At 37.2% G+C, this 15,912-nt stretch overlaps 5 protein-coding genes across 10 annotated transcripts in view; 1 reads left to right on the plus strand and 4 right to left on the minus strand.

Moving 5' to 3' along the window:
- LOC116852880 (serologically defined colon cancer antigen 8 homolog) overlaps window positions 1-2,642 on the minus strand; it is a 4,508-nt gene extending 1,866 nt beyond the window's left edge. Inside the window, exons 1-6 of one of the 3 annotated variants that reach the window (XM_032833643.1) lie at window positions 2,491-2,642; window positions 1,983-2,132; window positions 1,741-1,878; window positions 1,253-1,586; window positions 359-1,130; window positions 58-296 (exon numbers count right to left, since the gene is read on the minus strand). In XM_032833643.1, the coding sequence (XP_032689534.1) occupies window positions 58-296; window positions 359-1,130; window positions 1,253-1,586; window positions 1,741-1,878; window positions 1,983-2,002 (1,503 nt within the window). In that variant the 5' untranslated portion in view covers window positions 2,003-2,132; window positions 2,491-2,642. Of the gene's footprint in view, window positions 1-57; window positions 297-358; window positions 1,131-1,252; window positions 1,587-1,740; window positions 1,879-1,969; window positions 2,213-2,490 lie in introns of all 3 variants that reach the window. The other 2 variants (XM_032833651.1, XM_032833641.1) reach the window with 2 other exon arrangements.
- A 223-nt stretch (window positions 2,643-2,865) lies between these two features.
- On the minus strand, window positions 2,866-5,790 carry LOC116852891 (major facilitator superfamily domain-containing protein 12-like). Of its 3 annotated transcripts, XM_032833674.1 has the most exons (8): window positions 5,407-5,787; window positions 4,972-5,320; window positions 4,693-4,900; window positions 4,362-4,576; window positions 3,893-4,252; window positions 3,612-3,768; window positions 3,424-3,542; window positions 2,866-3,327 (listed from the first exon to the last, which is right to left on the minus strand). In XM_032833674.1, exons 2-8 carry the CDS (start codon window positions 5,255-5,257, stop codon window positions 3,218-3,220), a joined length of 1,455 nt encoding a protein of 484 aa, XP_032689565.1. In that variant the 5' UTR covers window positions 5,258-5,320; window positions 5,407-5,787; the 3' UTR covers window positions 2,866-3,217. The 3 variants fall into 3 exon arrangements, with proteins under 3 accessions (XP_032689565.1, XP_032689573.1, XP_032689557.1); XM_032833682.1 differs by having other exon boundaries at window positions 4,380-4,576; window positions 4,972-5,790; XM_032833666.1 differs by having other exon boundaries at window positions 4,972-5,786.
- A 214-nt stretch (window positions 5,791-6,004) lies between these two features.
- Window positions 6,005-7,060, minus strand: LOC116852902 (ribonuclease kappa). The gene is made up of 2 exons (XM_032833694.1): window positions 6,751-7,060; window positions 6,005-6,681 (listed from the first exon to the last, which is right to left on the minus strand). Exons 1-2 carry the CDS (start codon window positions 6,817-6,819, stop codon window positions 6,457-6,459), a joined length of 294 nt encoding a protein of 97 aa, XP_032689585.1. The 5' UTR covers window positions 6,820-7,060; the 3' UTR covers window positions 6,005-6,456.
- A 987-nt stretch (window positions 7,061-8,047) lies between these two features.
- LOC116851194 (pleckstrin homology domain-containing family F member 2) lies at window positions 8,048-11,234 on the plus strand. Of its 2 annotated transcripts, none has more exons than XM_032830388.1 (8): window positions 8,048-8,148; window positions 8,633-8,697; window positions 8,838-8,975; window positions 9,104-9,167; window positions 9,646-9,771; window positions 9,848-9,954; window positions 10,040-10,294; window positions 10,689-11,234. In XM_032830388.1, exons 1-8 carry the CDS (start codon window positions 8,133-8,135, stop codon window positions 10,716-10,718), a joined length of 801 nt encoding a protein of 266 aa, XP_032686279.1. In that variant the 5' UTR covers window positions 8,048-8,132; the 3' UTR covers window positions 10,719-11,234. The 2 variants fall into 2 exon arrangements, with proteins under 2 accessions (XP_032686279.1, XP_032686287.1); XM_032830396.1 differs by lacking the exon at window positions 8,048-8,148 and adding an exon at window positions 8,159-8,373.
- A 189-nt stretch (window positions 11,235-11,423) lies between these two features.
- LOC116851192 lies at window positions 11,424-15,763 on the minus strand. Its single transcript, XM_032830378.1, has 8 exons — window positions 15,159-15,763; window positions 14,723-15,020; window positions 14,450-14,606; window positions 14,215-14,357; window positions 13,929-14,128; window positions 13,332-13,722; window positions 13,001-13,234; window positions 11,424-12,894 (listed from the first exon to the last, which is right to left on the minus strand). The coding sequence occupies exons 1-8, from the start codon at window positions 15,246-15,248 to the stop codon at window positions 12,464-12,466; spliced, it is 1,944 nt and encodes a 647-aa protein (XP_032686269.1). The 5' UTR covers window positions 15,249-15,763; the 3' UTR covers window positions 11,424-12,463.
- Between the last annotated feature and the right edge of the window lie 149 nt (window positions 15,764-15,912).

Consider the following 15,912-nt stretch of genomic DNA (forward strand, 5'->3'; position numbering starts at 1 on the left):
TATATATATATATATATATATATATATATATATATATATATATTTCGGAATATATACCTCTTTCTCCAAAGATGCTATCTGCTCTGACAGTCTGAGATTTTCTCGTCTGCAATGCACCAAGTCAGCGTCCGCCCGTTCCAGACGTTGCTTGTACGAATTTATCTCAGTCTGCAATCTACTCTGCTCCTGTCGAGCTTGCCGTTCGCTCCGCTCGGCTGATAATTTGCCAGTTAAAACTTCCTGTTCCGCTGCGTCTTTCTCGCTCAAGGCTTGATTAAGATCGCTCTGTAGAGTAGCTAAACAAAACAGATAATTAAATCATGTCTGAATTATCACATCGTAACGTAATATAACTTACATATCTTGTTCTGCAATTCTTTCTTCAGGTTATCGGTGGACGTTTGCTTCTGAGATAACTCCCTTCTGAGTTCATTTATCTCTCTTCGCTGCTTCTCGGACTCCAATTGCGACTTGTTAGCAATTTCCCAATGGGAAGCGATGTCCGCGGAGAGCTGCTCGACCTGCTGATTATACCGACGTTCCAGCTGTTGCCTTTCATCGCTTATACGTCTATTCGCTTCTTGAGCAGCATCACGCAGCTTCTCGTGTTGCCTCTCCAGCTCATCCTTCAATCTCCGTATTTCCATCTCGCTCTGATTCCTCTCAAACTCGATCTGTTGTCTGTCGTCCATGGATCGCTTCGCTTTATGGGTCGCCTCAGTTTCCTTGTCTCTCGCGGCCGACAACAGTTTCTGCGATTCCTCCAACTTCATTTCAGCCTCGTACTTGGCGCGCAGAGCCTTGTCCAATTCGGCTCGGAGCTCGGGATTGCCTTCGTTCGAGCAACCGTCTGACAGACGTTTCATGTTCGCTTGATTCTCCTCCTGTGCCTTTCGCAACTCCAGCTTCGTCTGTGTCAACTGCGCCTCCAACTCGCTGATTCTCGACTCGAACACTATGCTGGGTCCTACCAGAGGCTTCTCTCTTTTGACTTCCAAGTCACCAGCAGCGTTATCGACCCGTTCGCGACTCTCGCGATCTGCTTCGACACAGTCTTTGTGATCTTGTAGAGTGCATTTCGACAGCGCATCTCGATTCTTACTATGCAGCGCCTCGTTCTCGGCTACAACCTATACGAAAGATCGTTTTATTTGATTATTTCAATACGATAAAGATAAATATCATGTAGTTTTCCACTCGAATTCACACAAATTCATGGGAAACAATAAATTCTGTAAACGCATGACTGCACCTCTCGAACTTTACTCAGCAGATTGATCAGCTCGTCGCGACAGTATTGGGACTCTCGTTCCAACTGCTCGATGTAGTCCTCTTGTCGCTCGATAAAGGACGTCAACTCCGGCGGAATGGATTGCAGATCAGCCCTTGAAAGCGCTATGTTACTGTACGCTTTCGTCGGTTGAATAGTTTTCGACAGCGGAGGGAATGTATTGGTGACCGCGTTCCCGGCGAGATCCTTTCTGCGAAAACTGCCGCTGATTATGCTCTGATCATCCGTGTCTTCTCCAGATTCGCTAATGCGTAGATTACTGCTCTTATATATGCTTCTGATGCTCTGTGGCTTTCTGTACGAGAATTATTCACATTTTTACCGCAATCATTCCAATGCAACATTTTCTTTAGATTTCATTTTGTAAATTTACACGTTTATGTGTGAATTTGATTAATCTATTAGCGTTTGCAAGTTTTCTTTTTATCGTAATCATTCCGTGAACTCACGTTCCGGACATTGCTGTTGGCGCGTAGGACTCAGCCAACAGGTACTTCAACTTCGATATAGCTTCTCTGTATGCCAACTCCGTGTAGTCCGCCGGCTTCCTCTTGTTCAGGTCCATCCTCGAAGCGCCATTTGCTTTTCTGCAAAATAATCGTCCTTCTCGCTCAATCCTGGCAAAGTACAAGTGTTGAAACTCCGAGAAGTTAATAAATTAAAAATGAAAATGCTAACGTGGTAGCTTCACCTATTTTTCAATCGCTTCATCCGCGCGACGCACGCCGGATCCACGCAGTTGTTTACGCCGGACAACGTTTTTAACTTCGGGGTGGTCCTCGGCAGGAATTTCGGCCGCGTCGTAGACGCCAGATTGCCGATGGTCGCGATGCTCGTCGGACTGCCGGCGAAGGGATGATTACGGCAACCGTAGGCGCTGTTCGTCGTCAGCATTCTGGGGCTTCTCGCGCCGTCCACCCTCTACCACCGACTCCTCGCATAAGAAGCCACGAACGAACCACGGCCGGCCGGCCGGCCAGCCAATCGATGACACGGCAACTACGTTTCGCTGGTCGGGAGAAGTCGGCGAAGAAAATCGAACGGCGCTTTTAATGGAACATGCAACCGGAGGAGCCTGGCGGTGGATCGCGTGCAATGGTACCATCCGACCTTCGCAGGAGGGGACAGGCACCGTACCACCGCCGTACCACCACCGATGGGATATGTTCCGTGACTTATTATTAGCAAGTGAGGCATACCTTCGGTAGCCACGGCGAAAACGACGGGGCGAGGGTGGGCGAATGCCGGCGCTATCACCTCCTGATACTTTTTAAATCCCGCCGTAGAATTCCTATGGAAACAGAATGATCAAACGGTGCGCAACGACAACGGGGACAACAACGACGGCGATGACGACGAAGAGAATGTCTGTGGGAAACAAAGTTTCCGTTTAGGAGAGAAACGACACTCGTTGAAGACGGTAATTGATTAATTAATGACTTGGGATTACCTTTACACGTTTTCACGTTCGCGTGACGAGATACAATGTATACGTATGAGATTTAATAAGCAAATAAGAAGATACGCTTACCTTACGAACGCGACGTGTACACATTAAGAATATCGCGTGAGACTTCGAGTATATCGCTTTTTATTTTTCGTACTGTAATTTTAAGATGTATCACACAATCACATGTGTGAGGTATATAAAAGAATTGTCTACACTTTGCGTTAAAGTATGCTGATAAAATAAATGTATAAATTGTAGCGCATTTTACATTAATATCAACATTAATATCAACATTAATATCAACATTCATATCAACAATAATATCAACAATAGAGATCTCTAAAGTATAAAAAAGATAGTACCTTGTTAATACATATAGCAACGTATGTTGCTTATTCTGTTCTTATTAAATATCGATGTCTTTATCGGTCCGCATTTTGTGCTAAAATTTTCATAAATTATATATTAAATATGTATTATGTAACGTGTGCGTGTCCCGGGTAGGATACTTCAGCGCCCTCGTTCGCCAAGTTCTCTATAGACTGCTGCCGATCCTCGTTCTCGCTGCGATGTAACGTATTGTAAGCTGAAATGATTTTCAAATGACGATATTTGGATCTATTATTTTATACGTAGCGGGGGTCCTATACATATCCGTTATGAAAAAATGAATTTAACGTACCTACATCACGAGAAAACGATTTCATATATAGGATCATCAACAAACCGAATATCGCGGATCCACCGCAAACGTACGTGAGAATATCTCTGTAATAATTACTGCAACTGGTCGAGCATCGTCTGAAAAGTAATCGCAGTCAGAAAATCAATTTTATCGAGAGAATTCACATCTCAAATCGATTAACTAACTTTACTAGATACTGAATGAGCATAACCGCAAAGCCGTTGCTCAGTTTATCCATAAAGCTCATAACTCCGTACACGAAAGCACCACTCTCAGTATTTTGTCCTATTAGGTCCGCGCAGACACCGAGACTCGTCACTAGCATGATCGAACCTGCGGAACCTAAAGATTATCGCGACAAGTTAGAAAATGATCGCGGTCTCTCGAGTATGTGAGATAGCGCCGATACGTAATCGCAAATTTCACGTAAAATAAACAATTATATCGATAAGAATATTGTGTTTACCTAACATCACAGCCACAGGATATATCTCATATTTTATGTACATGTCGCCGTTGCCGAATTGTATCCATACGCTAGCACATATCGCGATCAAAGCACCGATAGAATACGCAACTTTTCGGCCTAATTTCGTATTGAGCCTCTCTATAATTAAGGATATCAGGAAGCTACTCAGAAACATCGCCAACGGTATGTAAGCCAGAGAAGCCGCAGGCATATTTAGCGACACGTGTAAGTACATAGGAATATAAACTTGGCATAAATTGATGTACAGTCGTGTGGGCATGTAGACGCAAGCTACTTGATACAATTTGCTATCTCTCAATAATACTGAAGCTGTTCTGGTGTTTCTACGAAGTACATCTAGAAAGGAAAATATAATCCAATATATTACTACAAACTTTCTACACTTGCTATATATATATATATTGTAACTAAAGTCAAAAACGTTTATATAGTTGCGTTGTATTACCATTAGAATCGCCATTACCATTAGCTCCTTCTTTAAGAAAAACGTGAAATATAAGGGATGTTACGAGCCCAATTCCTAATCCAATAAGAACAACTTTTTGAAATTTGTAAACATCACCAGGTCCAATTTGAGCATCTGTCTGATCACTTGTTATGTGCAGCACACCCCACATGATACAGTAAACAAGTACATTGGAGAAGACAGTAAATGTATATCTATTTGAGATCATAACAAGAAGAAGTTTTATTCAATTTGAATATGCATGCATTCTTTGACCAATAAAGTAAATATGTATTATCTTTTTCCTATGAATGAATATTCTACCAATTACCTTATAGCTATAAGTTGAGTCCTTTCGTGGTCAGTGGGAGTAAGCTCTGGAACTAAGGACAAGTGGGATATTTGTACCGCTGCCCAGCCAAATTGAAAAATTACTACAAAAGCTGCATAGTAAACCAACTGTGCCCATTGATGTGCATTTTCACAGCCAACACAAGGCGAGAATATAAATGGGAAGGCTAGTATTACGCAAACAGTGCCTGCAAAGGAAAGTTGTCGCTGTATCTTGAAACAGACTAACAACTAAGTTATATGTACATATACACGATACCTAGTAAGTGCCAGGTTTTCCTCCTGCCATATTTGCACAGCCAGAAGTTATCATTTCTGTCGGAATGTAAACCGACGAAGGGAGTAACCATGGCATCCGCAATCTGACCGATAAGCAGCACAACGCCGCACAGAGTTGGGTCAAATCCGAGCACAAGGTGAAAAAATACCAGCAGATACGTGAACCACATAGAAGCACAGATGTCATTCAACACATGGCCAGTGCCGTAAGCTAACCTCAGGGAGAGAGGAAGCCTCCGAATTATCTCCGTATAATCGTTTTCCATTCTTCTCGCTTCGGGTTCCAATTTCGCGAGAGATCGAGCATGAATAGGGTGACTTCTTTCGACCTGTTGACCACGCGTTGTTCAACGACGATTACGAACGATAATTAATATATTCCGCTGGAATTTACTTTGCGAGTCAATGTACATACAGCCGGGTCATTTCGTGGAACGTTTCGAGATAAAGACCGCGATACGACGCATTGTCATAATGTTTACTTCCCAAGAAACAAGGCGACGAGCCTTTGTTTATCACCGATTATTCATCACTGCGATCGAGGATCGCGATTGAATGATACACTTATCGTCACTCTCCCGAACACGCCGCTCGTGTGAACGTCTAACGATGCGCGTCGTGTTGTGCACCTCTGCATCCACTAATGACCTCATTAAGCCTACGGACGTGGACAGTCATGTGATTCATTTTGACATACGCCTCTTGACCGATAAATGGCACCGTTCGAAGGTCGAGTCAAATCAGGCTCATCGATTTTGAACGCATGGAAAATGAATGACGTTTGATAGGCATAGAAAATGCAACGAAAAAAAGAGAGTTTCATTGCGCGGTTTAACCACGTGGTCAAACAGTGTCACCACTTTCGAGTGGTCTTTAATGACATTCGTTTGAAGTCTGGAGTCATATATTTAAATTGAAGTTAGTGACAGATTTTTTCTTATGAGAAGGTGGGAATCTCTAATTGGAATTTATGGATCACACTTATCTCAGTGTAGCTAAGAGATAAGTGAAAATTGTTGTCGGTAATAATAATTTATTAAATCATATTAACATTATGTAACAATACATTTAGCAATTGTATGACTCAATGATTGGAATATATTATTCTTATAATGAGAGTAGGAATTACATCATCATGAGAAAACTTCCTTGAGCTATGTAATTTGCATCAATTTCTACTATACTTCTCAGCTATACACCCATGAGAAAAAAAATATACTAATACATGGAAATATACTTGAATACCTTTGTAATCACACACCCATGTGGCAAAATATGCTTTCTGTTGCGCTCGTAGAGACACTTGGAACCTGGATGTCGCATCACAGGTAAGTCACGCTCAAATATATGTAATTCAATTGCAACTGTAATCGTATTACTCATTTCTACTAACGTAGCAGAGCTGTGATGACAGCTCTGTTTCTGTTAGATATATGTGATAAAGAACCAATACATCTTTAATTGCTTATACGCTAAGAGATGATCTGGAATTGAGGTAGAATTGATGGCCCGAGAAGAGAAAGGTGAGGACGTAGATACACGCGGCGATCCAGCAGTTGTACGCGTTCTGCATATAGCCACGATCCGCCACTTTGTAGAAGTCCTTCAGCGTGGTGAAGTTCTTGTTTCCCATTGGCAAATCCTCTACCAGGGCTACGCTGCGGAAGTAGAAGAACACCCCCATGAGGAGCTGAAAGAAGAGACAGAATTAGACGTCTGGACGACTATTGGTACAATAACAGATTGCGATTTCTCTCACCAGCTGAAATATTCCCCAAACGGACAACACTAAACCGCACAAAGCGTACTTGGGCCCGCAAATCTTCATCCTCAACTATCAAGATCGTTCGAGACAGAGTCGAGTTTAACCTAATCGCGACGCATCCACTGTCCGCGAAAATCTTTGGATTATCAGCCGCGATTCGTTGCGATCGTCAGACTCAAACAGGTGTCCCGGACACCGCGTTCGCTACACCCTCGGCGATTCACTCGTTCGCGACGATCGGTCACAGGAATAATTTGTAATCATGTGACAGACTCGGGACGATAACAATAGGTTTGTTCGTGTTGCTTACACTTTTGACACTTTTACACCTAACGCCCGCTGCACACTGGTTTCTCTTCAGAAAGAAGAATTTTCATTGGATTTCGCTTATCGCGTACGGTGTGCAATGGGCATTAGGTGCAAAATAGCATGTTCGATTGGCTCTGGGTTAACCCACTCTGGATTATTTAGCCTACGTTTATTGGTCGAACAAGTACTTTTAAGCTTTATGATTGGCTAGTAGAGACTTATGACGTCATTAACCGCTGTCGAAGCGATTAACCCAGGGCCAGTCGAACACAATAAAAGTGTCGAAAGTGCAAGCAACATGAACGAACCTCATATCAATGTATTGTATTGCACTCTGAGTGACAGCGATATCGATGAGTTGTAATATGCATACAGAATATGTCAATTAACAAGGAAATCGTTCTTTTATCTACGTTGTCCGTCTTCATTTTATTTTCCTTCTTATAGTACGTAGGCGTTTTGTCTCGAAGACGAAAAGTTTAATGATAAAAACAGTAGATCCGAAAAAACGTTATTTGTCTATTTTTTGTCGTTGAAATAGAGTGCATTTATGGAATTTAAAAAGAAATATACAGTTGAAATTTGATGAAAAAAAAGAGAAAAAAATTAATACAAGTTAGTGCAGCCAGTTCAGTAATAAAAAATCAACTTCGTATTTCATCGTTTAATTACGTTAACATTTTTTAAGCTTGTACACCATTCCTTTCTTTCCTCAGAAATTAAAATATTAATCTCATTCTACATATGCAAAAGATTCACTGAAATGTAGGTGAAATAAGAGACGTTCTTCTTGTATGAATATCTTTTCTTATTTGGACACATCACTTGTTTACTTCCTTTTATTTATGCTGCTCCATCTCTCAGAATGAGTTCTCTCGTCGAATAGATCCTTCGTCTCGTTGGACATTCCCGCCATTCGCGTATACTTTGACCAACTTTTCGCCAGATAGCGCCAGCTTACAAGTCGATGGCGCTGCGATAAGCGCAAATTGCGCGTGCGGACGAAGTGCGAAACTCACGGGCGTGATTCATGCTTCCTGGTGTTGTCAGCCCTGATTCATAGGATCATGGTTGACCGATTGGGTTAGTTGGTGCTGCGCTTATTAGCATTTAATTAATATCGTGTATTTTACAAAAAGACGAGACCACCGAGTTCGTCGCGCGTCGAGGAAGTGTCCGCGTGCTGCGATCGCCATGAGGAACTTGCATTCCGGTTATTTTGTCACGCACTCCGTATGATTGGCGCGCACACACGGGGATAACGGTCCAGCAAAGTGGGCTGTGTTTTTGACAGCTAAAGTGCGAACGGTGGGTCCGCTTCGTTCAGCTGCACTCTCGGTACACTTTTTAACGAAACGAGATTAGTATATGCTCGTATACGTGCTCGGAACGAGGAGGGAAAGAACAAAAATATGGGAAAGTGTAGGAAGTGCAGCTAAAGAGAGCGGATCTGACTCTCGGTCGGGCGGTCGTTGTTATAAATCGTCTCCGTCTCCAGGATGTGGGCGGGTTTCTACAGCGATACTACCGAGACTCCTGCTAATCTTTGTGATTTCATCTGTTTCAGTGAACAGCGAAGCCAATGCCAGGCGTATCGCGATGGTCGAAAACTGCTTCGGCAGTTCTGGCCAGGTAAGTGGTCGACGTAATGAGTCGGGCATGCAAATTTCTCTCTGTGAATAGTCAGAGACTTAGTTTGCTTGTTAAATTACACGCGACCAGTTATAGTAATATCGATGACTCACTTCTGAACGTTCTTTTCCTTCTTATAGCCACTCGCGGTACCTGGCAGGGTTTTGGTGGGAGAAGGTGTCCTGACAAAAATGTGCAGGAAGAAGCCAAAGCCGAGACAGTTCTTCCTGTTTAATGACATATTGGTTTATGGGAATATCGTAATAAATAAGAAAAAGGTAGATGTCCAACAGAAATTTTTATTTTGCTTTATAGGACTGAAACTGTGATAAGTAAAATATATAGAATAATTACAATGACAATGATATTATATCAATAATATCAAGATGTAATGATTAATTTACAGTACAACAAGCAGCATATAATACCACTAGAAGAGGTAAAATTAGAGTCTCTAGCTGATGAAGGTCGTAAGTATGGTGTTATATATTACTTGGTATACTAGAATGAATTTGATTTATATATTATATTTGTGTACTAGAAACTTTGGTTTAGAGAATACATCATGTTTTATGTGATAATATATGTGGGAAAGTTTTTAACTTTAATAATACAAATATTATTAAGTAACATTATCTAGCTACTAAAGATTATCTGACTACTGATTAAATATCAATCATTATAAGTTGAACTAAATATTTTAGATGTGTATTGGAAAGTATATGTATATGAGTATAGATGATATTCCAAGTACATAAGATCTTACATTGCTTAACTGTCTTTCCTCATTATACATGTGATTCTTTTCTTAACTGTAGACCCTTGTGCATTTACTGCATTATAAATTTAATTAGTTCTTTGATTATTATATCGCACAGTGTACGGATCAACAATCAAACGAGGCCATACTTAGAAAATATTAGTATAGTATTGGATCATTATTTATAGAATATCGTAATGGATGGCTCATTAAGACAGTAACAAAGTCGTTTGCTGTTTATGCTGCTACCGCAACAGAGAAGCAAGAATGGATGGCACATATTACAAAATGCATTGAGGATTTATTAAGAAAGAGTGAGTGAAAGCCAAAATGTACTTGTAGATAAATGATTGAATCATTTTTCTAAATTTTTTGCTTTTTTCTTTCCAGGTGGCAAGAAACCTGTTGAAATTCATGCAGCAGTTTGGGTACCCGATAATGAAGCTACGATTTGTATGCACTGTAATAAAACACAATTTACGGTATTAAACAGACGGGTAATTATTAATAGAATCACTATTAATTTAGAGCAATAACATTTGATGTTCGAAAATTAAGATTATTGATTATTTTTTATTTCAGCATCACTGTAGGCAATGCGGTGCAGTAGTCTGTGGGCCTTGCAGTAATAAAAAGTTATTGCTACCTGGGCAAGGAAATGGGAAAGCTGTTAGGGTCTGTCTACAATGCTACGATGCTGCTAGTAAAGTCAAAGCTTCACCTCCAATTGCTGTGGATGGTCTAAATAAAGATCCTCAACGTAATTCTGCTGATAGCTCGGGAGGAGACAGTTCTGGAGACGACGACGAGGGAAATAAGGAGGAGAATCATGATGAGGTAATCAATAGTGTTTCTTTCATCAAAAACTACTATCTGTGCTACCCACCTATATACAGGATATCTGACGTAAAACGCACAATACCATGGCTCACAATATCGTGCGCATTGGTTCGCTAATCTTCTTTTTTTAATATCTCGAAATTACACATAGTTATTTGCAAACTACCAGGTGTTTTCGTGCTCAGGTGGATGCGCTCTACTTTCACATGTCTTACATCGGATACCCTATATCTGTGTGTATGCACATATGTGTATGTGTGTGCGTGCTTGCGTGTGTGTGTGTAAAATTGCAATAAAATTTTTGAATTTGACTTGTTGAAGATAGTAGCTTTTTATGAAGTATATATATTAGCATTTACTATTATATAATGATAACTTCTTTCTCTTGCAGCCTAAATTCTATTCCACGCTCGGCCGATGAAGATGTTTATAAGTTGCACCTAACAATGAAAGAGATACAAACATTTTACAGAAAAAAACTTTTTTGAAAACCCATAATATACAACTATCGTGAATAGAAAAGTTTGCAGGAGTATCCTTAGAAATATTATGAAACAATGTGTGCAAAGAACTGAGGAAAGATATATATGTACAAATATGAGATATGATTTGTGCTAAAGATCGCAGCGTGTTCATCGCTAGATTTGTATGTCTTATTGATATTATAAACTTCTGCAGCTTTATTAATGACGGATACTCTAATTTGTTAACGGGAACCAAACGAGAAAATGTCAAGTATGTACAGGTGATTATGAAGTTATAAGAAGTTCTAATGTTTCTCCTAAACATTTCATTAATAAATCGTTAGAGATAGTTATCGACAGAAGTTTATAATTGCAAACATTATTACATCAATCGAACTCAATAGTGAGTGTAATTAGATACATTTTTCACCGATGTATGTATATTAAAAATATATGCCACATTGTGCCTTTTACATTATTGAGAGATCAATATCAGATATGTAAGCAGCTGATGTAACCTCTAACGTTACATGTAGAATGCATCTTCAGGATGCAGTCTCACCATTTTTAATATATAGATTTCTCTATCAATCAAATATCAAATTTGTTTAGAACTATGCACGTGGTTGTAATTGCATAAAGTACATAATCATCAAACATAATATTCGAAAAAATAAAACGTTATATTATTACACAAATTTAAAGGAGTGTTATTTGATAAAATATTAAAATTATTTTTTCATGGTATTAGTGTAATAACAAAAAAATGTAACTTTTATCTTTAATTTTTAGATACATATCAAGAATCTCTACAAGTACTGTTTGTATATCTAGCATAGAAACACGCAATAGGCGAAATCAAGAAAAAAAGGGTTTTTAAACATATAAATAAGATTAAAATGCCCTTCCTTATCTAGATTGCGCCAATTTGTAAAATCAGATACTCGATAAAAAAAGATGATGAAAGTAAATTATATAAAAAAAAAATACTTTTTAAAAATTTTATATGGCAAAATTATTTTGTAACAATATGACGTTAGTTTATAACATAATTTCTAGTATCTAGAATACACATAAATATACATATACAGAATAATTTATATAAAATGGATAATGTAATTATTTGTAAAATTCAAAAAAAAAATTATTTGAACTATACAAATAATTATATTGATCACTTCATATAAATCATTTTGTATATAATATATGTTATAAAAAATATACAATGAATTCTACCACTGAAAACAAATGTTAATGTTAGCTCGTGTCTACTTCATTCTACGTAAGGAGAAGATTACACTTATGATGTCTGAACTAAAAAAAAATTGTTCCATTTTTTTTATACAATTTTTGAGTTTGACTTAAGAACATTGTTATTAGTTAACTTCTTACTTTAAAACTATGCAAATTATCCTTAGAAACAAAGCATAATATTATGTATTTTCATGTAAATGCACTGAATCATTTATTTATATGAAATATTGTATACAAAAAATGTTAAAATCTTCGCCTTTGTTATTCATGGATTTTAATGAACAACTAATAAACAACGAACTTTTAATTAAAAAATCTCTTATTAACTGTAGTTTTCCATTAATGGAAATTTTATAAATCTTGCTTCATTAAGATTATTGCAGAAGATTTATAGATATGGAAAACTTATCCACTTCTTTATATTGTTACAACATTTTCTTTTTTTTTGTTACTCCATTTCGTACTCCGTACATTCCTTCTGAAATTTCACTGTAGCACAATTACTGGTTTCCAGTACTTTTTTGTAACGTTCCACCAAATCACTGATAGAACGCCTTCTCGATGTATTGTCTTGTTTTAAAACTATGCCTTTGTTGTCATCATTGACAAATTCTATTTCTGTTAGTTCATCTAGCTCAGGCTTAGCTATCTTAAATTCATGATTGAGCACATCTGCCGTTTCCTCTATCGTATCTTGCGATATGTTTGTCGGAGTATATTGTGCGGTCATGACAGGCTCTTCGCTTAAATTGAATAAACTTCTCGTTATGTTCTCGTCCAAATTGCTACCCCATGAATTGAACTCTTTCCCTATCGTGTTTTCAATGATGGAAGAATTGGCTTGTGTGTTAGATGATAGAGATATCATGCTATTATTCGCTGCATAAAAAAGAAAAATTTTATTTAGTGCTTTAAATTTCTATGAACTGTTAGACAACTCTGATGAGAGAATGCAATTTTAAATTTAAGTAGAATCGCTACGAACCTTTAACATTTCCATTTATACCTGCGGAGAAAAGTCGGGTGTATTTTTTGATTGTTTTTTTATGTAGTCGGTTTACATGAGGCGTCATAAAACGCATATTTAAGCTCTGGTTCTCGTTATTACTTAATATCATATCATTGATATCGATACGCGATACGAGTAAATTTGTCCTTAAATCTGGAGTATGATTTTGTTTGCGACGTGTATATCTTGAGAACAATGATTTATGCGGAACTGCAAACAACGTTATGCATAACATGTTAACAAGAGCAATCACAAATGTGAATGTAAAAGCTATATACATCTCTTAAGACATAATAATAGGACTTACTTTCTCCCGGAGTAAATTGCAATAATTTATGCAAATCGTTCTTTTCGTCTGCACAATTAGTGTTGATTTTAATAAGAGGCGACGGCATAAGAAGCACACTCTTCATGAGGGGCAATGCAATTTGCTCAGTTATGTGTGTCGTATTCCTTTTGCATACAATATTTTCTGTTTCCTCCGTATAATTTATTATGCTTGTTAACAAAGTTTTAAACACATTGTACATGGATTTCATGTCTTCTTGACTTGCTTGTACTTGTAAGAGGCATTGTGATAAGTCTACCAAGTAGTTTTTCCTCAGAGATTGATACACTTGACACAGTATCAAAGTGAACAGGGAAATAAAATTGTTATATATCAATTTGTTGTCATTGTACAACTTATAAAGGCAACACTGAAAGATAGTATAAACTTTATATAATAATCGTTTAAAGATAAAATAAGTTGAGATTGTTTTTCATTTAACACAATAGGCTGTGCATAGTCTCAGTCATATTGAAATACAAAAACTGTTGTTTGTTGTTTTACATACACACATACACAAATATGTGTGTGTGTGTGTGTGGTGACAACTATATGTGATCAATTGTACAAATTTACCTGAACAATAGGTGGAAACGGTAGCTCTGATATCACAGAACAATTAATTTCCTTCAACTGTTTACCATCCAATGCCTTTGAATTGTTTAATAAATTTGATATTATACCATTTATATTCTCACATATTTTTTCTAGGTCCTTTAAATTTCCGACTCGTTTTCGTATGTAACGTACACTCTCCTTTAGACTACTTTTCCACACTAAAACCCATGTACAATTGTTAATTCTGCAAGCGATATAATAAATGGATTCTCTATTAATAAAGTATATGTTAAATGATACTAACTTTGAATAACTTCCGAATCCTCGACATCTGCTAAACGTTGTTTTATGGATGCATCAACAGGAGCTTCAGCTATGTATTTTACCATAGATTGTTTTTTATCAAACAATTCTGCTTTGATTTTGGCCAGCTCTTCCTTCTCTTCTCTGAAAAATAAGAAAACAAGCAGATTAGTTGCACAGCTTATAATAAATTAACCAAAAGTTATGTATTTTTGAAGAAAATAATAAAATATTACGCCAGTGCGGAATTAGCAGCTTTTTCCATCTGTAAACAACTTCTGTGATGACTTGCTATATTACGATTAATATTTGCCTTGGACTGTTGTAGGTAAGTTTTGTTGAGTTCATCTATAGAACCTGGCTTTGGTGCGAATAAAACTTCACCATTTCCTCCTATAAAATAATTTATTATTATAAAATATATAGATTAATGTAGTTTTATACTTTATCAGAGATACAGAGAATCACTTCCAACAAAATTAATATATTTTATGTAAAAAATTACTTGCCATTATGCATGATATATCTTCTTATTGTAAGCTGAGATAATTTCCACATTACAATCATGAATTTGGTGCCACTTGCATGATGTAAATATGTGCTAAGTACAGGAGGGAATCCTATATCTGGATTCTCTAGTGATATAGTATTCAAATAGTCTTTGACATCATTACGATACTTTGCCTCTGTTTTTTTACAAACTATTGGCCATTCAACCAGTTTTCTAAAACGCTCTACATCGCATATTGTTAATAAATAGTAGGTGACCTGTATAAATCCTGCAGTATTCGGTTTATCAAACATTCCCTGTAACATGTAATTATTTATTACTCTTTATTCTATCAGAGAGTAAACATTAATAGGTATAGTATAGGAATAAAATAATAATACACATATATGTATACATAGATATATAAAAAATCAGTCCATATAATAAAAACTTACTTCTCGAAAATGTTTTTTGAAACTATCGCTCGGTGGAACCAATTGATTCAGTAAAAAAACATTTCGATGAAAAGACGCGCTAATAGCCATTCTGTCATACACATGAACACCACACAACCACAATTAAATAATATTAGTTGAATCACCTATATAACGCATCAAAACACGCAACTTGTTGCGTTTTTTCAAACAATATAGAAATTCGAAAATAAGCAAGTAAACGACGTAAAGTAATAATTGTTCTAACTCATGAACACAAAGTGGTATCTTGTCATTTAAATTTTCAAAAACAATGCTTATAGAGAGAAACCTGAGAGTGACCACGCCAGCATTTTATTTGATGCTACTTGTACGACTATTTTATGCGTCATCTACACAAAATCTCGTAAGACAAACGATCTTTAGTATTACTCCGTCGGTAACGTAGATCTCTTTTCAATATAGACAGCACGAAACAAAATTACAAAATTACTGAGTAGAGTTATGCATATTTGTTATAATTATAAATATAAATTATTTGTTATAATTATAAATGTTTTATTGACATAGAGTGCTTTAAAATAAGGTAAATGAGTGACTGCTCTCAGGTTTCTCTCTGTACATGTATAATTTCGGTAATTATACAGTTTAAAGTCTTCATCCCCAATTCAACTGAAACTCAATAATATTGTGTATTTTTACGCGTAGAAATCGAATATGAAAGTTAAAATCGTCACTCTGCCCGTTTTATAATTTTCTATTGAATGATATTAAA

The sequence above is a fragment of the Odontomachus brunneus genome, unplaced genomic scaffold (assembly GCF_010583005.1).
Source record: "Odontomachus brunneus isolate Ranch 3 - 2012 unplaced genomic scaffold, Obru_v1 Obru_scaffold_006, whole genome shotgun sequence".
Lineage (NCBI taxonomy): Eukaryota > Metazoa > Arthropoda > Insecta > Hymenoptera > Formicidae > Odontomachus > Odontomachus brunneus.